Source organism: Amaranthus tricolor, chromosome 1 (genome assembly GCF_026212465.1).
Source record: "Amaranthus tricolor cultivar Red isolate AtriRed21 chromosome 1, ASM2621246v1, whole genome shotgun sequence".
NCBI classification, from domain to species: Eukaryota; Viridiplantae; Streptophyta; class Magnoliopsida; order Caryophyllales; family Amaranthaceae; genus Amaranthus; species Amaranthus tricolor.
Genome location: NC_080047.1, coordinates 18,650,082 through 18,677,567, shown reverse-complemented (window position 1 = coordinate 18,677,567; position 27,486 = coordinate 18,650,082). Strand labels below are relative to the sequence as shown.

Genomic DNA, 27,486 nt, shown 5'->3' with positions numbered 1-27,486 from the left:
ATCTGTTTTTTAAATGGGTTAGGTTCAGGTTGAATATTTTAACCCGAAAAAACCTGTTTAACCCATTTATTAAATTTAAGACGGATCAACATTTGCCAAATACTTCGTAAAACTAAGATATTACCAATTACCATGTATTGAGGGATTTGTCAGCTAAAGATGACTTTCAATAAGAAAGAAAGTTGTCCCACATCGGCTAAGGGATTTGTCAGCTGAAGATGACTTTCAATAACAAAGGAAGTTGTCCCACATCGGCTATGAAAGATACTAATAAAAGAAAAATCCTTTAAATCACTTCCACAGATCTCATACCAACTTACGCAGCCACGCTGTGAGCACAAAGCGAACTATTCTGTCGCCTTTTACTAAAGAATACCGTGTGCTCGCTGCATTAAGTGGCATACGTTTATTTTTGGAGGAAGCCTTTAATTAAGGTTAAATGGGTCAAATGACCTGAAATATATGAATTTAATGACCTAAAAAAAAGTATAAATGGGTCATTAGCAGGTTGATCCGATCTGCTACAGATCAGGTAGGGGTTTCAATTTTTGACCCATTAATTAAATGGGTCAGGTTAAGGTTAAGGGTTTATTGACCCATTTATATATAATCCGAACCTGAAAATGACCTAACCCGACCTGTTTGACACCCCTATCTGCTATATCTGATAAAACAATCGGTAATTATTTTTTGTAAGTAAATGAGCATACATCAATTAAAAACCTAATATTAACTTATTTCGATATTGACCCGATCAATAGTTATCCGTAACCGATAACTACTCGAAAAATAAAGCTCGAACCCGATCCGTACCCGAAAAAACCGAACCAATTAGTAATCAATGACAACCCGAGACCGATTGACACTCGACACAAACTTCAACCGAAACCAAACTGATGATAGCTTGAATAACCGATCTCTAACCGAACCGTGACTAACCGACTCGACCCGAGTGTGACCCGTTGTAACACACAGCCGAAAAATAACCGATCCGAAATGCAACCGAACCGAATAATACCCGTCCGAAACCGACCCGATCAACCGAATGAACACCTCTAGACGAGAGGTTTGTTTTAAGCCATAGAGGGAAGTTTTGAGTCGACAAACAAGATTCGGTGGTGCTAGTAAGCCATCAGGAATTCTCAATAAGTTTAACTTTGGCTACAAGGCGTGCTTTATAGTGCTTAAGACTACCATCGAACCTAAGTTTAACTTTCTAAATCCATTTTGAACCAATGGATTTTTTACCATGAGGAAGAGGAACGAGCTCTCAGGTGTTGTTTTGTTCAAGGCTTGGAGTTTATGTTGCATAGCGAGCTGCCAATTAGTGTCTTGAGCAGCCTCCTTATACGAACTGGGTTCATGCCATTGAGAAGTAGTGGCAATATGCAACTGAGATGGAATAAGAAGATCATTATATGTGACTTTGTCGTACCACTTTGATGAGTTATAGATAAAATCAGAAAGATATGAAGAGGGTTTATGAAAGCGTGTAGATTTTCGAAGTTGAGGAGGACAAGTAGTAGGGTCAGATAGTGTAGAAACATGTAAAGGTGTAGAATGTGTAGGGTCTGTGTTGTCAGGAGGTGGAGTGTGTGGAGAAGTAGGCAAGATAGGTGTAGAAACATGTGAGGGATAATAGGGAAAAGTAGGAAAAGGGGCAATACTATCAGTAGGTAACGTGGGATAGGTAGGACTAAAGTTAGGAGTAGAGGAAGTAGGAAGGTAAAAATGTGCAAATACGAAATTGTGCTGTTCAATGTTGTGATATGGAAAGTATTTCTCTTGGAAAGTGACATCTCTAGATACAAGGATTCATTTAGATTGCATATTAAAAACCTTATACCGTTTCTGTGCATAGGGATAGCCAATAAAGATGCAAGGATCAGCCCTAGGGTCAAACTTAGTGCATTTTTGTCTAAGTGAGGAAACATAGCAAAGGCAACCATAAGTCTTTAGGTGACTGTTATCAGGAGCATGGCCAAACAATTTCTCATAAGATGACATATTACCCAGCACATTTACTAGCACATTTAAAGGTAATCTATTAATAAGATAAGTAGCACATAACACAGCATCACCCCAAAATTCATAAGGCAAATTTGACTGAAAAGATAGTGCACATGCAGTTTCAAGTAAATGGCGATGTTTACGTTCCACTACACCATTTTGTTGTGGTGTCTAACTACAACTGCGCTGGTGTATTATACCTTTAGCATTGTAAATATTTAACATAGCACCAGCACACAACTCTTTTGCATTGTCTGTGCGAACAACTTTTACATTTGAATGATATTGGGTGGTGACATAGTGAAAAAAATTTTCTAAAAGGCTAACACATTGATTTTTATTTTTGATCAAGTAAACCCATGTTAGTTTTGTGTAATCACCTCCAATAGTAAGGAAATAAGAACATCCAGAATGAGTTTTGTGGGAATAAGGTCCCCAAGTATCTATGTGAATCAAATCAAATGGACATGATGTGGTACGAGTACTAACTGGAAAAGCATGCCTATGTTGCTTAGCAGCTGGGCAAATAGTACAAAAAATTGTTGTTTAACAACATTAGGATTAACTTGTGGGTGAAGCAAAGCAATCTTGGATAAAGGGGCATGGCCAAAACGTAGATGCCATGTTTTTGCAAGATCAATGCTAGATTTGGAGGTGACAGCACCAGCTAGGGGAAGAGATGACCATCTGGTAGAGTCCATAGGTGGCTGGTTATTATCCAAAACATAACAGAGACCATGTTGCAATTTACCAAGAGGCAAAATGAAACAGTTATAAAAACTTCTTCATTAAAAATCATTATTTTAATAAGTAAAATAAGTTTGTCGTTTTCAAATAAATTTTTCTACGTTTTAGATATCCGTTTTTTTATTTGGGGACAAAATAAACTATACGAAAAGGATACGGGTATTTTTATACACCAAAGCTTGTTGAATGGGTAACTGATGCCACCTCAATCCATACTCACCCAACACTCCACCCCTTTCTTCCTTCTCATACATGTGTATTCATTCCCCTCACTCCTAAAGCCAAATTTCTGAATTCCGACCTTCTCCAAGTGTATAGGTAAACCCAAATTCAGAATTTTTCCTTCTCCAAGTGAACAAGCAAAGAAAAAATGTTAAAATTCATCTTCCCCAAGTGAGCAAGCAACTTAAAAATCTGAAGTCCACCTTCTTTCTCTCATAATTTCAAAAATCCTCAAGAGCTTAATAGTATCTTCTTACTATAGAAAACCCCTATCTCATAGGAAGCTTCTTGAAGCTCAATTTCAATCTCTACAAAATTTATATGGAGTATGAGGCGTAATTGAAGTTCATCTTGGATTATTTTAGATGTTGTAGAATTAGAAGAGCCCAAGTAGATAGTATCTTCATCATCATCCTCTTTCTCTTTTGTGTTGGAAAGTAGGTTTTAAACTTACTCACCCTCATTTTCTTCTATGTGCATGTCGATTTAACGGTTAGATAAACCTTCAATTGACATTTATGTGTTTGATTGTTAGGGTAATTAGTAGAAGCTCTTTGGTGTGGTGATAGAAGTAGCCATTAGAAGTCTTTATCAAGTTAGCTTATTTTGGAAGATTGAATTTTTGATTTTGTTGTGGTAATTGAAGATTGCTCATAGAGGTAATCCACAAGCTTTGTTGAATTTAAGTACAAATTGAATGTTCAAAGTGATTTGAACTTTTTATGTGTATAAAATGTATTGTTGAAACTTTGGGTTTTCGTCAATCAAATGGACACTTTGTTTTTCTGGGTGAAACAGCTGAAAACAAATTTCTGGATCAAGAAAATTTGAAATTCGCGGTTCGCGAGTTTGGTCGCGGCTCGCGAGTCCCTTCGTTAAAGTTTCTGTCTTTTTCAGAAAAGTTTCTGGAATGAAGAATAGTTTGGTCGCGGCTCGCGAGGAGCTACCAGTTTTCTGCCCCATTTTGAAAATGCGATATCTTCTTCGTACGGACTCGGATTCAGGCAAATTTACAGTCATTACGACTGTACGGAAGTCTAGTTTATCATCCAATTGGAATCACTTAAAAGTATTAATTGTAATTTAATCTATAAGCCCTTGAGTGAGCATGTGTTTTTATATAAGTGGATAAAAGAGTGTAATGTTGTTACTAAGCTTGGGTATAATTGCTTCTGTGAATGTGTAAACATTAGTATTAACTTGGGATTGATATTTAAACCAATAATAGGTGTTGTTACTTTAGTTTAGTGATGGATTCTTGGATTTGGGTTTAATATGAGAAAGTGTTATAAGTACTGCATTCGAATTGACTCAGGAATCGGTTATGGAGTACATATGTTATGATTTAGAGGTTAGTTATAAGTTCATGAAATTAAGAAAGGTTATAGGTGCAGAAGTACTTATGTTGTTTTGGTGATGAAAGACTGATTTTGGAATTGATTCAGTTTGGAAAGTAATTGAGTATTCCTTTTATAATGTGTCTAGAGTTATTATTCGTTCTTCAATTGGGTTTTATGGATAAGTATTGCTGAGTTATGAGTTCTTATTTGATTAGTTGATATTATTTGGATTTAAATCAAAATGGGTATTGAAACTTAAGATTGGGGTAAAGATTGGTTAAACTACATTGATAGTAACTCCAGCTCCTACATGTGTTGTTGATGATGAGTCGATTGGTACTCTAGCTAATCATTGATTATTTTGTTTATTTAATAATATTATTAGTTTTGTAAAATGATTTTAATAAATTTTACCATGTTACGGAAATTATGTTTGATGAAATAAAGTTTATTAACATTATATTTAGAGATTACAAAAGCATGTTTTACCTAATGTTTTGTATAAAGTATTAAACATTACAATTGTTTGTCATTTTGGGAATTAGACAACGGATACTATGTATTTGGTTTTGTGTAAAAACCCTAGAGCTTGATTCCATGTACCCTTTTAGGATCGGCCTCGAGCCCCCGATCCCGTTTAGTTCTTGCAAGAGCCGTTTTAGGTGATGACAATCACCCGTTTACTAGAATGTTAGATCAAGCCTACTTCTGGCAGTCACTGAATATTCCCTATTTTCTTATTATTGTTATATTATGTTTTAAAATACTCTCTTAAGTATTGTTTTGATGGTTGACAAATATTGTGTCTTTTGTGAGGAATTTATCTCAAATTGTTAAGCTTTGAACTTATGTAGTTCTTAGCCATATTTGGTTTATTAAAGGATGTGTTCTTTAACGTTACACTGTGATGTAATATAGTTTTATGTGTCGCCAAACAAAATTTAATTGAAAGAATTTGATTGAAAAAAAAGGGATTTACCTAAATGAGCAAATGATTAAAATATAAACTTTCAAATGATTTTCTTATTTAAATGTGACATTGTTTGTTGGGTTACTCAATCATAATAATTATTATTAACTGGTCTCGATGGGGCCTGCTCTTACAGGAGTAGATCCATTATTCTTTTCAGGGTAGCTTCGTTATGGAGGTGATGACTATAAGTATTATGTGCTATGTGCGCGACAATAATTCCATTTTATCATCTCTACCTTTTTGACTTTTGGTGATGTAAACGTTTTCTTATTTTGGTATTGTAAATTAAGACTTTAAAGCTCTAGATATATTTTGTAAATAATTAAATTTCAGTTAAGTTTGTAAAAAGTTCGTTAACTCTAATATTGGTTTGCTATGATCGTCGAATCATAGTCCAGATTCAGCCCAAACATCTTTAAGTCTTCCGCTGTGTTAGTGGACAATATTATTATATTATTTCAGCTGGTTTGGGCTGTTTCACAAAGAGTGTCTCGTTAAGTGGTCCTGGATAAAATTAGAACTCTTAGAAAAAATAACAGATGCTGCACCATGTTTGCAAAGTTGATGTACATATATCAAATTAAAATGGAATTGGGGAACATACAAAACATTTTTAAGCAATAACGTACTAGTCAATTGAATATCACCAATTTTGGTTATAATGTATTGCTACCATCAGGGATAGTTATTTGATGATGAAGATTAGAGACATCTTTGAGATTAAAGAAAAAAGAGAGGTTGTGAGACCTGTGGTCCGTTGCACCACTATCCACAATCCAAACATTTTTAGAGGTTTGAGAAAGGAAGCAAGTACCTGCTAAATTGATTGATGAATCAACATCAAGATGATCATCAATTGTCCTGTAAGGAGAAGAGTCTTTCTTGCCAAAATAGGGCAAGAAGTTAGTAAATTGTTCTTGAGAAAGGCCAAAGGAATTACCATTAGGTGAAGGAGAATTAGAGTTATCAGCATGAGCAACAACAGCATACTTCTTACTAGAACTATTCTTGGATTTATTTGGGTAGCCGTGTATCTTAAAACAACGATTAATAGAGTGACCAACAACTTTACAATGATCACAAAAATAATATGGCTTCTTGGAAGGGGTATTTTTATGATGTTTGGCTTGAGGTTGATGCTTGAAGTGGGTTGCATTAGAAGGCAATCTGCGCCTGTCAACACCAAAAGCTATAGGCTCAGTAGTTTGGTGGTCAATGCTAAGTTCTCTGTGACATTCCTCTTGCAAAAGCATACGATATATATCTTGTATACTTGGAAGGTCTGGGAGCATTAACAAGTTGGTACGAACTTGGCTGTATTGAGGATCTAACAGTGCCATGGTTTTGCTGAATTTTAAAGAAATTAGTAGTAGGATTGCATTTGCAAATAGTCAAAGGACATAGATCATCAAGCTCATCCCAAAGAGCTTTAACGCGTGTGAAATAGGTTGCAAGAGACATGCCCAGTTCTTGAAATGTATTAGTGAGCTTTTCTTGTAAACAATATAATTGGGAAGAAGAAGTTTTACCAAAACAACCGTCAAGATCAAGCCAAATGTCACGGGCAGTCTTGAAGTACATGACACTCTTGGCCGTGTATCTGTCTAAAGATGCAACTAACCAACCTATTACAAGATTGTTGCAACGGTGCCATGGTTGGTGATAATTGGAATCAGCAAAAGGAGGGGTTAAAGATCCATCAATAAAGCACATTTTATTCTTGGCGGTGAGACCAATGACCATGAAGCGCTTCCAATCACTGAAACCAGTGCCATCAAAAGCAACAGAAACAGGTTTAAGGGAAGGAGAATTAGAAGGATGTATGAAATATATACTAGAAGGATTTTGGGTTTGATCTAATGAAGTAGAAGTATGTGAATTAGAATCTTGTTTATCAGAGGTAGAAATTGATGATGAAGAAACAACCATATTCAAGAACACGTTGAGCACAAACCAAAAAAGATGAAGAAAGAATTAAAGGATTAAGGGAAATAGAGAAAAAAAAATAAAAAAAAATAAGAAGAAAACAACGGAATAGATGTGGAAAATCTTCTCGCATTTGATACTATGTTACAAGTCTTGAAGATTGAAGAGTAAAGAATATCAATGAAATGAACTGTATCTCTCGTCCATACAATGAGGAAATTAGGAGAATATATAGGAAGATACAATCAAGAAAGGTGAGATGGCAAGACAACTAACAACCTCAACTAACTAACTAACAAATATAAAGGAATAGACTATTTTTTTTTTTAACAGGAGGATTTTCAACAGAAAGAAATTATGCTTTTCTTTATATTGCCCATCGAAAAGACTGCACTCTGTAACCCTTCTAATTCTTCTCTATAATCTTTGTTTTTAGAGGCTATATCAATTGACCTCTAACAGTTACATAAGTAATTTTCATATGTGAGTGTTAGATACACAAATCTGCATTTAACATTGAGCTATACGAACCAGCAGGTAATGACTTGGTTCTAATAGACCTTTGCTTATTATGTAGTTTTGTATTTAAAGGAAATTTATATTTAGGTGGACAACTCAATGGTATTTTATTGTTACTTTAAAGACTTGGGTTTTTTAAATTAGTATTATGTTATAGCAGATATTGGTGTCTATAAAATTACAAATACTTAAAAGTCATTCAATAATGCCTTGCATATCTTTTACTACTCCCCCAATGTTGCAAACTTGCACTCTAAAAAATGGCTTGATGGTTTTGAAGCTGATTGGAATAGTTGTACCCATCCTTGACTTTTATTTTTTTATAAAAACTTGTTTTTTAGTTTTGTCTGGGGCTTTTCCATCTTCCTCCCTTACATGACAGGTTTTAAGATTATACACCTAATAAAAATATTGGAGAGGAAAAGGAAAACCATTTTCCTTCTAAAATTTTTCATTTTTGGAGAAACAAGCAGTAGTTCTCGTCGACAGGCCACAACGGCGCAACAGTAATTGACAATCGACAAACCAGATTGTAAGTGACCTATTTATGCAGTGATCTGTAGTGAGTGTTATACATTGATCATGTTCTCTTCTTAAGCGAGTACTTTACAATGTACAATCTACATTAGTATAATGTTTCAACTTTGAAATATATGTTCAGAAACAACTATTGTGAACGATCTTGTTTTCCGAAAGTTGTTTAATTAACTAGTTATCACTAGCCAATCCAACCACAACTTAACACAGCCTCGTACGCCATCCCTTTGTAACAGTGTACTAAGCCAAAGTAACCCCTTAACATGAAAAAGACAAAGTTGCTTGCAGCAATCTTCACTAGCCATTCCAATAGCAACACATAATAGCGATGTTAGAGCTACGCTTCTCACCATTGTAGCAACCCCATCGCTTCATCATGGCCATGACTTACCAACATCCAAGTACTAAATGAAATAAAAGAAACGTCTAGGAGCAGATGTACACCACACCCAACACTGTTAAACATTTAGTGTATATTAAATCTTAAATAATTATCACCAAGTACTTCAAATAGTAGTGGGACAAAATACATTAAAAAATACAAGGTCCAAAAGGGGTTCAAAGGATAGGACAAAAGAAAAATTGGAAAATCGAGTCAACAGGAAAAGCCGACTCGACTTTCCTAATAAAGGGCTTATAGCCAACTCGGCTTTAGGTACTGGAAAATGCTTTTGTCCAGCAGGAAAAGCCGAGTGGGCTTTTTTGGGAATGGACCTAAAGCCGACTTGGCTTTAGGGTCTGATTAGAGCGCTGTGATTTTTCGTATACTTTGAATTAAGTGCATTGGATTCCTTCTTTTATTACATATCAATTCTGGTGTTACAAATGCTTAATGAGGAGGAATAATGCTCATGAATAGCATAGCTATAATGGTATTGATTGATGGTCATTATGCTTATTTATCAATGGGTGATTGAATGTGCTATGACCCTATGTATACTTAAAGTAGTATAAATAGGGGCTTGGAGAAGGATGATTTTTACATACTTTTTGAATTCTAATCTACCCTTGCTTTTTCTTTTACTCATGTTCTTTCAAAAAGAGTTATAAACTTCTTGATAGAATTTCCAAAGTTTATAATTCACCAAACACTTTGTCATTAAGTGGCATACCCTAAGTACTAAAGGTGCGTTGTGTTATTTGTATCTCGTTGTGAATTTTCAAGTCTCAAACCAAGTACCTTTGTAGGGTAAATATCACAAAAGGAAAGTAATTACATGCCTACAACAAGTATCAAGTTTCTGGATAACAGTTGTCGTTACAAAGTTCATCTTCAAGTTTATTTCTAGTGTTATTGTGTAAGTTTATTTAGCCATCAACAAAGAGAAAACATAAATCCCAATTGTAATTTGTATTTTGCATTATTATATTTGTAAGAAGCACACGCGACACATGCATCTGATTTTATATTTATTAAAACCATAATTTGAAATTGAAACTGTTTGTAAAGTTTTATGTTTAACACTATATAAGTTGCAACTCGAACCTTATCTGCTAAATATGGTTCATTTTATGAAATAGGCTGGTGACGATTAAACTTGGTCTAAGGTTTGCTGCTTAAATCACCTAGAATATGCTCACAAACGACGTGGTTTGAGATAGTTACAATGAAATGGGAGCAAAAAAGAGTTTCGCTAATACTATAATCTTGTTATTAGTTGTTAAGCTCCCTCTAAGACTTTAAATTATGGGTGATGTTATTCTTCACATCCATGTGTTGTTCCCTTTTTGTAATTTTACAAACTTTTGAAGTTGCTTAATGCTTAAAAACAACTCTGCTGCTCCTATATATATAGTAATTTTCATGAAGTGCTTTTTGATGTTATTAGTTCATTAGTCGAGTGAATATATATACTTTGTTCTTATAGCCAGTAAAAAAAATTTATAAGGCATTTTACTTGATACCTTACACAATTATTTGGGTTACTACTACATTGACATTATATAGATTGTTTATTTTCCTTTTGAAAGTGAGCAATTTTATATTCATTGCTTGTATAATTGATATGTCCTCTTGCTAATGTACTTCTGCAGCCTTTGTATTCTTCACATCTTTGTAACACATTAACATTTTAAAATTTTCATTAGTATTACTATCAATAAAAGCTATACAATAGCATTATGAAATTCGATAGTATGTCTTAGAGGATTGCGTGCATAGCACGGCCCACAATTAGTAAAGCTAAAAAAGGACATTATTAATATTAATATTAAATGAATTTGTAGCGTCTATGTCTATGTCAAATTCTATTACAGTTAATATTTTAATATTCACTAAATTTATTAATACATTTTTAAATTAGTTGCGAATTACTAGCTTAAGGTTTGATTCTTTTGCGAATTAAAGCCATGATATTTTTTTGGCGAATTACAGCCTCCAAAGTAGCATTTTGACCGTTGAACAAACTTTTTACCTTTGACTTTCTTTTTTTTTTCTTGGTTTTAATTGGTTTTTTATGAGTTTTAATTTTTTTTTCTCACTTAATTCCTTCTTCCTTAACATTGATGAAAATCCATTAATGAAACTCCATGGAAGCTCAAATTCATTATCCCTCCTTCTGCTCCTCAATCTCAATCACCTTCCTCTCTCCTTCTACTTCTTCATCCATAAAATGTTCAAGCCAAGCAAAATGGATATTGTACCTGTTGAAAATTTGTACTCTCCTGAAAATTCACCTTTTACGAAGGATGCTACCGTACCCAATTATTGCTCTTTCTCTACTCCTTCTCAGTATGAACGTCAACCGCTACTTCGCTGCATCATTAATTTTAATCGTGGAGAAGACCTGCCGCCCAAAATCAGTGTCATTTTTGCGGAAACTGCTGCAGGGGGAGAAAGAAAAGGCAGAGTTGGTGTGAGATTTGGTGCTGTTAAGGATATAAATGCTAGCAAGTTTCAAAGAGTAATTGGGGTTTTTGAAAAGCTTAATTTAGGCTTAGAGTTTTGGAAATTGTCTTTTGTTTGATTTCTTTTTTTGTTACTGCTGCTGATAAAACTTAAGGCTGGAGTGGTGATTCCTTTGATCCTTACAAAGAATACAGGTTAATAAAACTGAAATTTATGAATAGGTAACTTCTTTGATAGTACAATAATCCAATTATCAAGTTTCTCCTAAATTGAAATTTAGTTTTACCAAAAAATAAAGAATTGAATGAGAAAAAAAAAAATAAAACTCCAAGCATTGATGTGCAACAATGGCGGAGGAAAAAAGAATGAGTTAAATGGCAGGGGAAGTAGAAATTAAATGAGAAAAAAAAAATTTTAACTCACAGCAAAAAATTAAAACTAAAAAACGAAAAGTCAAAGATAAAAAGCGTCGCCAATGATTAAAATTAAAATTCTATAAAACCGCTTATTTGTCTTAAATACTGGTCAAAAGTTTATTTTGGAGGTTGTAATTCTGAAAAAAAAGCATTAAAGCTGTAATTCGCAAAAGTATCAAACATTAAGGCTGTAATTTGCAATACATTTTACATTTTTTAATAATTTTGGTTCTCATATTTTTTTCCACTAACTTTATTTTATATTTTTTAATGTTTATTATCTCGACTTTTCATCTATCAAATTTATTATTCATTAAAATAATTATCCACAATTTAAAATATTTTATTTTTCTTAATTTTCATAAACATTCCTTGCGGAAAACTTTAAGGAATAATAAAGGGAGCAATAGATAACATTGAACAAAATATTTTTGAATATGTTTAAGATTGATCGATTCTTTTATTCAACTAGATAGAGTTTTTATAGTAAAAACACTTTCACTGTTGATATAGTATAATCTATCACCAATTAATGATTTCATCTATAAGTTACTATTCACATACTTGTCCTTTTGTTGTTCATTCATAGAGCATTGTATTGTTATTCATATATTCGTTCATCAGTATATAATACTCCCTCCTATTCAGCTGAACTGTCCCATTTGACTTTTCACACTTGCCGAGGCAACATTTTAACTCTTAATATCTCAAATTATGCTTAATTAAAAATTATAAAAAGTTGATATTAATAATCCTTGTATTGAGACAAATCAAACAAGATCCCATATGACTATGTTTTAACTTATAGATTAAGAGTAAAATACAAATTAAGAGTGATAAGTGAATAGTGCCAAAAAAAAATGGGACAATTCAGCTGAATAGGAGGTAGTATATCATAATAACACTGACCTCTCTTTTCTATGTTTTCTCTTTAATTTCTCTTTAAAATAAGCTTTGTCAACTCAATGTTAAATTATCAATATTGAAACAATATAGAGTATGAATTCAAGCTCGAAAATCTTGAGGCAATATTATTGAGTGGAAAAATTTACAAATCACACAAAATGTGCAACTTGTCCTTGGCCAAGTCGCACATGTCAAGTCGCACAAAATGTGAAACTTGACCCAGATTGACTTGTAACTTTTTAATAAATATTATTTTATTTTAAATGTTATTTTAAAATAAATATATGTAGGATATTTAAGAGGCTTTGTTAATAACGAAGTAAATTATTCTTTGAAATTTATCACGAATAGGCAATTTGAATCAATAGATGAATTGCATGTTTAAGCAGACGAGATAACTATTATAATGGGTTTTTATTTTACTCGTGCGTCTTACAAGCAAAAATAGGGTCATTCTTTAGTGAGTCTTTATCTACATGGTCATTGATATGATAGGTTTAGAGGCTAGATGCATGACTTAGATAATATGGCTCGACCAGGATCAAGAACTAGGAAATGTGGTTATTCGTTTATACTTATTTGATATTGTCATGGAGCTCTAGAAAGGTTATGGAAGATGAGAGTGAGTCCTGGTGATAAATCAAGACTTAGTCATCGATTTATTGTGTACAAAAATAATCGTGTTCAAGTTAGTAAGTTGCCAAGTGACATTCGAGATCTTATCCGATAGCTTGAGGCTACGAGTATGCAACTTATCTTCATTGATCAGGCAAAATTATCCAGTGGTTTATGCTAGCATGAATCAATTATACAAATCCAAGCTAGCTATTAGACGTGAAGAAATGGAAGGTGGGTCTCCTATACGACATTGTCAATATATTTAGCAACCATATGGTTTGGACACATATGGATTCTATGGATAGTTGACTATGTTACTAATGGTAAATCATATCCATTAAATTTCTACGCATACCTCATGTTATCTTAATTTGATACCATCTACAAAAATAACAATAAGAAGTGGTCGCTATATGAGATTGTTAGTATGACGCTAACAAAACACAACTACCTGGTAGTTTTTTGCTTGATGAGAGATGAGGTTGTTGTTCCCTAAAGTTGGGCGTTGGTAAGGTTCAGAAAATTTCTTAGAAGTCTTCAAAATCCTAATGTAATTGTAATTGATTGGGATGAGAAGTATCTTCAAATATCCGTAATGTTTTTTCAGTTTTTATTCAATCTTTACCACTTACTTCTATTTGTTATTTCATTTAATATATTGTACTAATGCATTTCTTCTATCAATGTGCGCATTTGACTTTTTATTTGTATGGCACGAAGAAGAGCTGTTCAAAAGTGACCCAACCCGAAAACTCGAACCAAAATCGAAAGTAAACGAACCCGAAAATGTGTTATTTTTTTAGGTTTATCGAACCGACAGTACTTGAACCGAAGTTGTACCCGAACCGATTGACAACCGAAAATAGAAAAGATGAACCCGAGTTGTAACCAAATTTTATAACTGACACATAACCGTTACTGAGATTACCCAAACCTAATAATGACCGACCCGAGTCATATCCAACCCGAATCTGTTCGAAACCGAACTGGATCCGGCTAAAACCGACTAATCTGAACGAATTTTAGATCGAACTGCTGCAAACCTGAACCAATTTTTAACATAGAAGTATGATAGACTCATATTCAATCATCTTATTAGTTAATCTAATAAAGTGTTAGATATTTTAAAAAATTAAATTTTATAAATACATGGTTTCATATATTTATAGTTAATAATCAATGGTTAATGTTTATTTAACTACTTTTAATCGAATTAGATGAAAATTGATAGAATTTTATTTAATTTTAATTTTCGGTCAAATAAGTAAAAGTAATAAAGTAATAATGATTACTAATTAATTTGCATTTTAACTATTTTGCTTTAAGTAAAGGGAATCATGTCATCAATTAAAAAATGACTAACAACTTAATTTGATATGAACTTAATTGATAGTAATAAGTAATACGTAGCCGAATTCTGTTTTTTTAAAAAAGACGAACCTCATCTGTACCCGAAAAAATCGAACCAATTAGTAACCAATGACAACCCGAGACCCATTGACACTCGACACGAACTTCAATCGACACCGAACCGATGCTAACCCAATAACTTGAATAACAGATCTCCAACCGAACCATAACTAACTGACTCGACCCGAGTGTGACCCGTCGTAACACGCAGCCGAAAAATAACCGATCCAAAATACATCCGAACCGAATGACACCCGTCCGAAACCAACCCGATCATCCGAATGAACACCTCTAGCACAACGGAAATGATGTGGAGAATATGATGAATAAATTATGTGGTGGTAACAAAACTAGGAAGGGAAAATATTTAGGCGTTCATAATGGAAGCTTATGGTTAATTGCACCACAATTGATGAATATGAACACTGTTGGAGAATAATACGTATTCCCTAATTAAGGAGACATAATCAGGTCATCCAATACATAACGAGAACTTGAATCAGACATAAAAAAAAGTTTGTACGTGCATGTATAAAATATGCACATATGGGTAATCAGACTACTAATAGAGTAGAGAGCTAATATTTGTCATTTAAATACTACCTTGGTAGCAATAATAGCTCTATTGATACCATATTTAAGATGGCGCATTCACAAATAACGAATCAACAAGCCAAGATAAAATAATCATTGAAGGATTCATTAAGAAGTATTAAATACGCTAGATGTGGCCATTATATTACAATGTACATGCTTAGTTAATGCAAAGACGCGGTTGTGTCCTTCAAATCAGTCATGGATTACTTTGTGCTTGTTACATGTATATATGTGATAATGTATAAGGTGGTATATATTTGGATGACATACATCCGCATTGAAAGAGCTAGAGATCATGGTTATCAAAATCCCAATTCTAATTTATGGTTTCCAACTAAAATATCCGATTCTGAAAACATATATGATGTACTGGTATTTAAATATCCGATTTTCATATTTATTTATTCTTTAGAAGTTTTTAAAAGATAACTATATTTATGTTTTTTTAACATGCTATTATTTACAATTCTCAACTACAAGTAAGTTGTATAACTCATCAATGGTTAATTAATTTAGGCTTTGAACATCCAATCATATTGCATAAATAATTTGTTTTTCAAACTATAAAAAATAATTTTGATTAAAGAAAGAAAGAGAATCGAACTTAAATATTTGTAGTACCAAAAAAAAATTAGAAAACATATTTGTAAAAAACAAAAAAGATGACCTTAAAAATTGAGTCAACTATATTAGGTTTGGCTCAGTTAGATCCAACTGATAAATAAGTTCTGAAGTTAAAATTTACACTTGATAAAAATACAAGCTAACTTATTCTAGGATGTTAATACTTATAATTATTGGGTTAAAATAAAGTTACAATTTTACAACGGTGTTATACGTTCTACTTGACAACATTGTGTTTAGGTATTAGGCCCTTTTTTAGCTTTGGCCCTTAAGCTAAGATCTATCTTGCTTAGGGTTAAAAACGACTCTTACCTAACTTTAACATGGCTTAAAAAAATTAAAATTGTAAAAATCCTAACAAATACAAAACCTAATTTGAAACCATCTACAAAGAACTAAACCTAAATCGAGCCAACGATCCGAATAGAAGTCTCTATTAGGCAGAGCTAAAAAAATCAAATTTCCAGCCTTGCATACGGGTCCATTTGTTGGGAAACTTGGTGCATTATTGAAGTTGACTGTAGGTTTATCAATTAGGAGTATGTATGTATGTATGTATAGTAAGAGTAACACCATGAGAGATTAGCTGTTTTAATTCTTAATCTTTCAGCTACCTGATTTCATCAATCTTATTCTTACATCAATCCAAGGATGGCAATTCAGTCCGAATCCGATCCTAATCCGACTCGATCTGAGGAAAATAATCCGATTCGAGTCAGAGGAAAAGGTTATCCGACTTCATGATCCAAATCCAAGTTAGAGATAGACCGGAGTTGGACCTTATTAAAAATCTGACAATCCGACCCGACTCCAACCCTGAAGGAAATCCGACTTTGAATTTGACTTTTAACACAATATTTTGTTTTCTTTAAAACTCTAAACGTGACTAATTCAAGCTCTCTCTCTCGTACTAATTGTAATTTTCGATTTTGAAAAACTACTTGGTATTTTTATTTAGATCAATCAATCAAAATACGACAAATTAGATCAAGAGAAATAAAATACGCTAAATCAAAATGCGAGAAAATTTTGTTAAATTGTAGTATTAGGAATATTTCTCATGTTAAACTTGAATTCAAAGTACATTTTTTTTTGTTAAATTGTATTTGAAAAATATATTATGTTAATTTCATATGCTTTAAATCATTAGTACAATATCACAATGATAAAGTTTGATAATAATCCGACTCCGTATTCGATTCCGTCGGAGGTCCGAGAGTCCGAGTCGGGGCAAACTTGGAGTATGCATAATCCGACTCCGAATGGAGGTGGATTGAAAAAAAAAAGTTCGACTAAAATGCGAGGCAAAGTCGGAGTATGTATAATCCGAGCCGAGTCCGACCCACGCCATCCCTACATCAATTTCCTTAATTTCTGATTATTAGTGTCAGTTATCTTCTGCAGCTGACTCTTTGTAGCAAAACCACACTTTTATCCCAATCCACCATTTCCAACCAGATTGTTCGATCAGGTACTCCTCTCTTTCTCATTGTCTCAATGAAGATGGTTTGTTGACTTCTTGTTGTTAATAAAGCTTCTATTGTTCTGTTCATATGTTAAATTCTCAGCTTAACTATTGAAATTTGATTAAATTAGATTATTGTAATTGTTTCCCATATGTACTGTTTGGATGACGGAAATGGATGGATAGATTTTCCCTCCATTTGAATTGCAAATCAGGAGGAAAAAGAATTGAAAAGGAATGTAGTATTATTCTTTACGAACGATTTCTGAGAAAACAAATCTTTAGTATAATTGAATGATTTGGAAGAAAAACTCTTTCTCTACCCTTTCCTTCCCACCCTTTCTGTTTTATCTCAAAGTGTATCTAATTTATTATGGGATTTTAACTATTAAGCTTAAATCTTTTAGTTCAGCTCGCCTTTTAAGCTGATGGGTGTGACCCACTAATATGTTGGAAACTAGAGGAGAAAAATATAGGACGACTCAAAGTGTAAGCTTGTTGAGCATGGAAACTCACACCTCACTAAAGAAAAAAGAACAAAGAAACCCCCATAAATAGGAACATTGATAAGATAAAGATAATCATAGAGTAGTAGAGCCAACTTTTGGTTGAGATGATACTTTTATATGGTATTAGAAGCCAAGACTACGTGTATGAATTTCATCCACCCTCCCTTTCAAGCAATTTTTGGTAGGAAACACGAGGCCTCATTTATCGACATTTAAGCTTTTAATTGAGATAGTTAATTGAATAATCCCTTTTATTTTATCTTCATTTCATGTGTGATTTAGCCATGTCATCTTGGTTTATTGAAATTAAATTGAAGGATTAAACAGCTAACTTTGCTTAGATCAATGATTAGAGCCTTGAAATTGAATTGGGGAAAAAACTAATTTGAAAACCTAATTCTTGAATCAATGTAATTGTGAAAAATTAAAAACCTATCAGCAACACCAAGCAATTAAAGTTGATCACCCAATGTGGACTATGTTTAGTATCTAGCCTAGATGTATTATTGATGAATCACAAGCTTCCTTGAAGCTTTGATAGCTGTGATGGTGTTTCTTGGACAATACAAAACATGATAGATTGGAGGTTTTCTTGGACAATACAAAAGAGGATAGATTAGAGGGAGATCAAAGTAGGATTATAGCTAGAGAGAGATTAGGGAATGTAAGCTACTTACTAAACTAACGTAATTTGGTCTATTTATAATGCATAGACCCAATCACATACAAAACAAGACTAGAAAATACAGGGGAGAAACAACCGAAAAATAACAAACTAATTTTGGCCATCAATACATGAAGCGGAATCGGCTTTTCTTGTGGCCATTGGAAAAGTTGACTCGGCTTTTCCTTCTGAAAAACTGTCGTCTTTTTTCTTGCATCCTTCAAAAACCTAATATTGAACTACTATTGTTACCAATTATTCCTAGTGCTGTCCCAAGCTCATCCAAGGTCCCTTGTGGACTCAAGGCACCCCAAATACCAACATGAAATAAACTTATATTTGCTCAATAAAATTTTTTATCTGATTTATGTTACTTTTTCTTCTTTGAACACTAATTTTTACTGAACTTAATTAATGTTGAACTAAACTTAATTTTAATATCACTGTTTTAAGATGAAATGAACGGGGTTCAACACTCAAGCGCGACTCATGGCTTTCATATATTCATATAAATCTATTTTCCTTCTATCAAGTAAATTTAATTCTAAGCAATATTGATTTTATATTGAAGTTACTTCCTTTCGTTTGTTGGTGTGGAACTAGCATCCTATGTTCATTTTACTGGTATAAAAAGTATTGTCAAAAGTCCTAATGAATAGTGATACTTTGATTTGAGCAACCTCATTTTCTTTCGATAATAAATAAATAGTGGCTGCTCTTGTGAGAGACCGTCTCTCAAAGAGATAACCTCAAACAAGAAGTCCATATTCTTATTTTCTTTTTAATTTGTATTAATTGTGCTATTTTAACCATAAATCTAATGCGTCTCTCGGGGAGACTGTCTCTCACAACAATTTGTGAATAAATTAATGATTACTTATGTTCCTTATATTTGGCCTCTTGCTTTCTATGAGTAATTTATGTGTATCAGGGATAGGAATGTGACAGTTTCACTTATGCTCTTGAAATTTAAGATATCATCAGTTATAGCTTACAATCTGTTTTCATGTTGTTCGTGTTTTGAAATGCTGCATCCGCAAAGGATGTCGAATAGATTGGAAGCAATATTAACTTCAGGAGCCGGACAAGCAGCCGGATCACTAGTTGGGCCAGTAACTGATGCTGGGAAAGGAATATACAGTTGTCTGAAGCGTAAATATGATTATATCAAACACTGGGAACATAATTTCAAAGCACTCGAAAACGAGGCAAATTATCTATTTAGCCGAGAGAAAGATGTGAAGAAAGAGATTGAACTCAACAGGGTAATGATGGAACCGACACAGGAATGTCTTACTTGGCTGGAAGAAGTGGAAATGAAGTCAGAACATTTCAAAGATCTGAATAGTAGATATGAGATTTACAAGGGATCGTGTGGACCCCGTCAGTTGTTCACTCGTCTGAACTTGAGCAAAAGTTTTGTAAAATTAACCAATTCCGTCATTGATCTCAAAGACCGAATGAGCCTTGATCATAAGTTTCTAAGAGAACGACCAGTAGAAAGGGTTCATAAGAGCTCCCCGATGAAAATCAATGTTTCAACGCTTTGTAAGAATGTGGAGAAGCTCATAGAGTTTCTTAAAGACAGTTCCATAACAAAAGTTGGAATATGGGGGATGCCTGGAGTCGGGAAAACAACAATTCTGGAGACTTTAAGCTTCGAGGTAGAAAAGAATCAGATGTTTGATATTGTAATATGGGTAACTGTGCCAAAGCAGGGGGATCCTTTTCTGATACAACAAAAGATCTTGAAGCAGTTGAATGTGAAAGTTGATGGAATTGATGATCAACATCATGCAGCAACTTTGATATCAAATGCACTCGAAAATAGAAAATATTTGCTCCTTTTGGATGAAGTTACATCTGAAATTAATTTTTGTGACATAGGGATTTCAAGCAGTCATATGCAAGGGAAAGTGGTAGTAGCAACAAGAGAGAGGAATATTTGTGACTCAATGGAGTTGAATGAAGATTTTCAAGTAGATAGATTGTCGAGAGAAGATGCACGAAAGCTTTTCCGTGATGTTGTAGGAGACTCGTTTGAGCATCCAGGAATTAGGCCAATAGCCGAAAAAGTGCTGAAACAGTGTGGAGATTTACCACATGTCATTAAGGCAGTAGGAATTCATTTGAAAGGAAGACGTACAGAAGATTTTTGGAGGAATACGCTATCAAAATTGCAATCTCCTAATATGGGTCAGCTCAAGTATATGGAAGAGGTTTTTACTGCCTTTCGACTCATTTATGAAGAGTTGGAGGAAAATCTAAAAAATTGCTTACTCTACGGAGCTTCTTTTCCCGAAGACTATGACATCTATCGAGACTATTTGGTTGAATGCTGGAAGGCAGAACAACTGATTGGCATAGATCATACATTGAGGGAAGCATGTGAAGAAGGAAATACGAATGTGGAAAATTTGATTGATAAATGCCTATTTGATCGATGTAAAAACGCAAAATATGTCAAGATGCCGATCATATTTAGAAATTCTGCTCTTCGAGTGGCTAAAAGTCACCAAAACTTTGATATATTGTTCAGAAAGGATGAAGAAATTTATCCTTCTGTGGAAAAATGGAAGGACGCTAGAGTGATCTCTCTGATGAAATCTGGTTTACACGAGCTGCCTGAGAATCCTGAATGCCCAAGTGTTTCATCTATATTTCTCCAGAAGAATGAAAATTTATTAACAATACCAGCATTATTCTTCAAATGTATGCCCACCCTTAAAGTTATTGACTTGTGTGAAACAGGCATCAAGGTTATTCCATCCTCTATTTGTGAGTTGACTAGCCTTAGAGGGCTTTATCTTAATGGTTGTTGCCATTTGATGCATCTGCCCGATGAAGTTGAAAAGCTTAATAATCTTGAAATACTTGACATCCGCAACACTGGGATTCATGGTTTACAAGAAGTGATGGGGAAACTAACTAGTCTTCGTTGCCTTCGAGTCTCATTCTCTAATGATTCGAGCATCCAAAACCATGTCCAGTGCAACGGTGCAGATGTATCCCCATCCGAAGTCTGCAAACAACTTCTCTTTTTGGAAGAGTTGGCCATTGAAGCAAATCCTCCGCACCCAAGGTGGAACGAAATAGCCCCAGAAATTGCCGTGCAAGTAGCCCAGCTCAGGAATTTAAGCGCTCTTTCTTTCTACTTTCCAACCATTCAATCCCTTCAAAATTTTACTAGAACTCGTAACTCTAGGAAGAATGGCACTTCTCGCAATGCAGGCGACTTTAGATCATTCAACATCTTTGTAGGATCTCATCATGAATCACATAACTTGCCTCCATTTGATGTTTTCAATTGTTCAGGTCGAAGGTATCTTGTATATTCCAATGGAAAAGGCATCCCAGATGGAATCAAAGATGTGCTTCAAACTGCTAATGCCTTCAGACTCATAGGTCATCAGGACGTCACATGTTTCACGGACTTTGGTATTCATAACATGGAGTTTCTGGAAGTGTGCGAGGTGAAAGAGTGCAATGCAGTGAGAGATATTGTGGGGGATAATGTGGCCGGTACTCATGCCTTCCGAATGCTAAGGGAACTGTATTTGTTCGAGTTGCAACAATGTAACTGTATTTGCCAAGGCCCTGTCGCATCAGGTACTTTTGCACAATTAACAACTTTGAGTTTGTGTGAGTGTCGAAGTATTGAGAAAGTTATTACTACGGACATGGCGAAAAATCTGAGAAAGCTGCAACATTTGAGAATAGAAAAATGCTGTCGAGTAAAGGAAGTAATTGAAACAGGGAGTCAGGCTGGTGAGAGTGATTTATTACCCAAGTTGCAAACACTAGAACTTGTGAGCCTTGAAGGAGTAGAAATTATTCATGCTGAAGATTGTTTTGAATGGCTTGCACTGCAACAAGTAGTAATTGTGGAATGTGAGAAGCTTACCAGTTTTTGCTTGAACAAAACGAATGCTACAAAGTTACGGAGTATTAAATGCAGTGAAGCTTGGTGGGGATCACTCACATTGGATGATCAAGTCAGAGCACATCTTCAGGCCTTCTGTTTCTTCATTGACCATAATTATAGCATATAGTTAGCTCCATTTCAGCTTCAAATTCATTTCTTTTCAGCTTCTTCACATGCTATTTTCTGTGTTTTCTTTCACTTAGTTTTTTTTGTTTGTTTTCTGTTTAGTTCAGTAGGTTGTTGGGTCAGTTAGTTACAAGATTTTTACATTCTTTTCTTATTATATATATATATATATATATATATATATATATATATATATATATATATACCCTTTGTGATCAGTGTTCATACAAGATAATAGAGAACAGTTTTATTGTTCTGTTAATTTCTGTTTTTTTCTAATCCTCATGTACTGCTTCGATCAAAACTCTCTAAAATCCTAATTCTATCACTCTGATATCTAAGAATAGAGATACAAACGGTTTACACAAACTATATAAGTACTATATAAAGCAGCAATGTGAAGGAACAAGTGTGTATGAAAAATAATTCAGAATTATGAAAGTAGAGTTCGCAATCATAAACATGCAGAGAAGAGGAGAATTCAGAAAATTGAATATGAATTCTGAAAAATGTATCTGTATAAATAAGGTTTAATGTATCTATTTAAAGGCTTGAAACAATGCAATGAAGTATCACATTCCTTCATTATATCCTCAAAGTATCACATCCCTTCATTACATCTACTCAAAGAATATTTGCTTAACCATTCCTCATGCAATACTTTGCATAACTATTCCTTATTAGAAATATTTGGCTGACAATACTCTAAATTTCCGACATTATCATATCAAAATTTTAAGGTGTTTGCATCGTGAGGAGGTCATCTAAAATCTCTAGTATGTAATCCTACAAAATGATATCTGGAAGCTCATGCAAGGCCTTATATTAACCCCAACATTTGGACGAAGACCAAATCTAGAATTAAGTGCTCGAACCAAAATCGCTGTTTATGATACGTTAAATTTTCTAGTATCATACACGAAACATAATAAGAGCATTATAACTTTGCATGTCTTATTAAGTTATACTCTATGTCTCTACATTGTGACAACCAGTCGACCATCTACATCACTTATGGTATCAGAGCCCTGTTCCTCATTTAATCAGGAAATCCTGAGAGCAGTATCCTGTTCCCTAGCAAGATGTTGAAGATGAACGAATGCATGAAAGAAGGGTACTCTACGCAAAGGCCACCTATGTTCGATGGCAAATTCTATACCTACTGGAAAAATAGGATGGAAATCTTCATAAAGGCCGAAAACTATCAAGTTTGGAGAGTCATTGAAATTGGAGACTTTGAGGTGACGACCATCAACTCCAACAATGAAGCTGTTCTAAAACCAATCACTGAATATGAAAAGGAAGATTTTCAAAAGATGGAGATGAACGCTCTTGCTATTAAATTACTTCATTGTGGACTTGGTCCTAATGAGCACAATCGTATTATGGGTTGCAAAACTGCCAAGCAGATTTGGGACATGCTAGAAGTTACCCATAAAGGTACCAGCGAAGTGAAGCGCTCCAAGATTGACCTCCTAATGTCCAAATATGAAAGGTTTGTTATGGAACCTAGAGAGAACATTCAAGAGATGTTCACCAGGTTCACAAATATCACAAATGAATTGGTCTCTCTTGGTCACAACCATAACAAACCTTAGGTTCCATTGGAAGAGTTAGGAAAATACTTAGGAGTCTTCCTCAAGACGAACGCTGGAGAGCTAAGGTCACAGCCATTCAGGAATCGAAAGATTTCACCAAGTTTAATTTGGAAGAGTTGGCTGGTTCCCTCGTGACTCATGAATTGCATTTGGGAACAGCTGACAGTTCCCGTAATAAAGGACTGGCTCTGGCAGCGGATGATAGTGAAGAGTCAGACGCTGGTGAAGAGGAAGCTGCTATGTTGGCACGTAAATTCAAAAAATTCTTCAGGAACAGCAGATATAGAAACCAAAGAAACAACAAAGAAAAGGGAACTGCTAACTTGAAGACAAATTTTGAATTCCACAAGTGTGGGAGCACTGATCACTTCATCAAGGATTGCCCTCAATGGAAAAATGAGAAGGGCAAGGGAAAAGCAAGAGAAGTTGGAAGACAATATAAGAAGGGAAACTTCAAAACTGATTTTAGAAAGGCAATGATTGCAGCTTGGGGTGATATGGAGAGCGAGGCTGAGACAGAAGCTCCAGTGGAAGAAGAAACAGCAAACCTATGCCTCATGGCATCTCATCACAGCAAGGATAAAGAGTCTAAAGAAAAAGAGGTAATGTCTTATAACTCACTCCCTAAACATCCATCTAAACTCAGTAAGAATAAATTAATTAAGTTGCTCTTGGAGACACAAGAGAAATTAGATAAACAGAATATCAAGTGTCTCCAAATCGAGAAAGACCTCAACTCAAACAAGGATCATGTGTCCTACCTAAATTCATTTAGAATAGATGTACAAAGCAGATTTTTTAATTTGCTAGATCAGAATATTGTTTTGAAAGAGACAATTGAAAAATTAAAACAGGAATTTATTTTTCTTAATATTGAAATAAATAAAAATTAGGATTAAGTAAAGATGTAAACAATATATCTACTCACATGGTTAGCACTGAATTTCAAAAATTGAAATCAAAATTAGAATCCTATGAAATAGAAAATGAATATTTGAAAAATAAAATAAACTCAAGAGGAAAAGGGAAAATCAATGAAATTCCCAAATGGATTCTAGAAGCTAAAACAAAGAGTAAAGAGGGTCTAGGTTATGATAAAAATAATAAAAAGAAAAAGGTCTATGTTGATCTCCCTAGTAGTAAAATCTGTTCCTTTTGTGGCAAAACTGGACACCTGAAAAATCAATGAATAAAAAGGGAACAGCACATCAAAGCAAATAAAAATTATGTCGAATGCATATGGATTAAGAAATGTGATTCAAGTATTATCGACAGGGAACCCAAGGATGACTGGGTTCATGTACCTAACCATTAAGTTGCTTTGCAGGTTCAAGTGAGGGGGAACAACTCATGGTATCTCGACAGTGGGTGTTCCAAGCATATGATGGGTGACAAATCTAAATTTCTCTCACTTAAAGCATATGATGGGGGAACTGTAACCTTCGGTGATAATATGAAGGGTGAGATAATCGCCAAAGGAAAGGTTGGAAGGTCAAGTTCCCATGCCATTGACAATGTATTCTTAGTCGAGAATTTAAAACACAATCTTTTAAGTATTTATCAATTTTGTGACAAAGGTAACTCTGTTAAGTTTACTTCTGAACGATGCATAATTTCTAGGAACAACACAGGAGACCCTGTGCTTGAGGGAATCAGAAAAGGGAACACTTATGTAGTGGACCTGGACACTGTTCCCAAAACCAGTCTAACGTGTTTAAGTGTCATAGAAGAAGACCCACTACTTTGGCATAAGCGACTAGGTCATGCTAGTTATTCATTGATTAATGCATTAAGATCAAAAGACCTAGTTAGAGGACTACCAACTATAAAATTTCTTAAGGAAGAAATTTGTGATCCTTGTGCCAAAGGAAAACAAGTGAGGTCATCTTTTAAATCAAAGAATTTGGTGACTACCACCAGACCGTTAGAATTAATTCATATGGATTTATGTGGACCTATGAGAACACAAAGCCGTAGTGGCAAAAGGTATGTGTTTGTTGTTGTTGATGATTATAGTAGATTCACTTGGACATTATTTTTGGTAAGCAAAGATGAAGCTTTTGATGAGTTTGTTTCTTTTGCTAATAATATACAAAAGTCTACCAATAATCAAATTGTTCACATAAGGTCTGATCATGGGAAAGAATTTGAAAATTCAAACTTTATGAATTATTGCAATGAACATGGTATAAATCACAATTTTTCCGCTCCTAGAACACCACAACAAAATGGAGTGGTAGAAAGGAAAAATAGAACCCTAGAAGAAATGGCTAGGACTATGTTGATTGCTAGTGGTCTACCTAGAAATTTTTGGGCTGAAACCGTCAATACTGCATGCTATATCTTGAATCGTGTGTTAATAAGACCAATCACTTCTAAGACACCCTATGAATTGCTCAAAGGTGTCAAACCCAATATTTCCTATTTTCGTGTGTTTGGATGCAAATGTTTTTTTCATGTGAATGGAAAACGAAATATAGGTAAATTTGATGAAAGAAGTGATGAAGCAGTATTTCTCGATTATTCATCACATAGCAAAGCTTATAGAGTTTATAATAAGAGAACAATGTGCGTGGAGTAATCCGTTCACATAATCTTTGATGAAACTAACTTTTCAACAAGTGAACAAGAAACAAATAATATTAAAATAGGTCTTGCAAATTTAGAAGATGATGATGAAGGAGTTAAAATGCAAGATCTAGGAACAGCAGGTGAACAGCCAATACAAGAAGAGGCAGGAGAAACTGACCAAATCCAGGAACTGCCAGCACAACAGGACCAGGGGACTGTTCCCAATCCAGCTGTTCCCGCAGATGACCAAGATGATCCAGTAGCTGAACAAAATGCAAATCAAGATGCTGAATCAGAACATGCTACTGTTCCCTCCAGATAATTTGTGCCTAAACCTTAGAAATACCAAAGTTATCATCCTCTTGATCTGATTATAAGTGATATGAACAAGGGAACACAAACCAGATCTCAACTGAGAAACTTTTGTGCACACTTTGCGTTCCTATCATCACTTGAACCCAAAAATCACGAAAAAACTCTAAAGGATTCCGAATAGATAGTAGCCATGCAAGATGAATTAAATGAATTTGAAAGAAATAAAGTGTGACACTTAGAACCCAAACCAAAAGGTAAGAAGGTAACTGGTTTGAAATGGATTTTGATGATGACTTCACTTCTAAATAAACAAACATACTTTAGAGATTGTTTTGTAGGTAAAAATCTGATTTTGTTAATCGTTGATGAAGCCTATGACTTGATTCGTGGAAGTTGTACATGTCTCAAATATCCAAGAAGATTGGACAATTGCTTTAGAAGTCAGTTTACTGTTCCTAGAGTTAAAGTCCTGACGAAAGTTGTAGATGGAGACAGTGCGCTGTTCCCCACGATACAGGTCTGATGAAGACATTGATTGGAAGTTACGAAAATTACGTTTTCTGTTTTTAGTTAATGTAAAAGGTTAAAAGTTTAATTAGTTGCTTAATTAAGATAATTTA

General features: G+C 34.2%; 1 protein-coding gene and 1 non-coding gene across 2 annotated transcripts; both read left to right on the top strand.

The window, feature by feature from the left end:
* The first annotated feature begins 322 nt into the window (after positions 1–322).
* LOC130801418 (U5 spliceosomal RNA) lies at positions 323–438 on the top strand. The gene has a single exon (XR_009039587.1). It is a non-coding gene; the product is annotated as a U5 spliceosomal RNA (small nuclear RNA).
* Positions 439–17,025: 16,587 nt separating this feature from the next.
* On the top strand, positions 17,026–22,545 carry LOC130806797 (probable disease resistance protein At4g27220). Its single transcript, XM_057672032.1, has 2 exons — positions 17,026–17,164; positions 19,374–22,545. The coding sequence occupies exon 2, from the start codon at positions 19,375–19,377 to the stop codon at positions 22,381–22,383; it is 3,009 nt and encodes a 1,002-aa protein (XP_057528015.1). The 5' UTR covers positions 17,026–17,164; position 19,374; the 3' UTR covers positions 22,384–22,545.
* Positions 22,546–27,486: the final 4,941 nt, after the last annotated feature.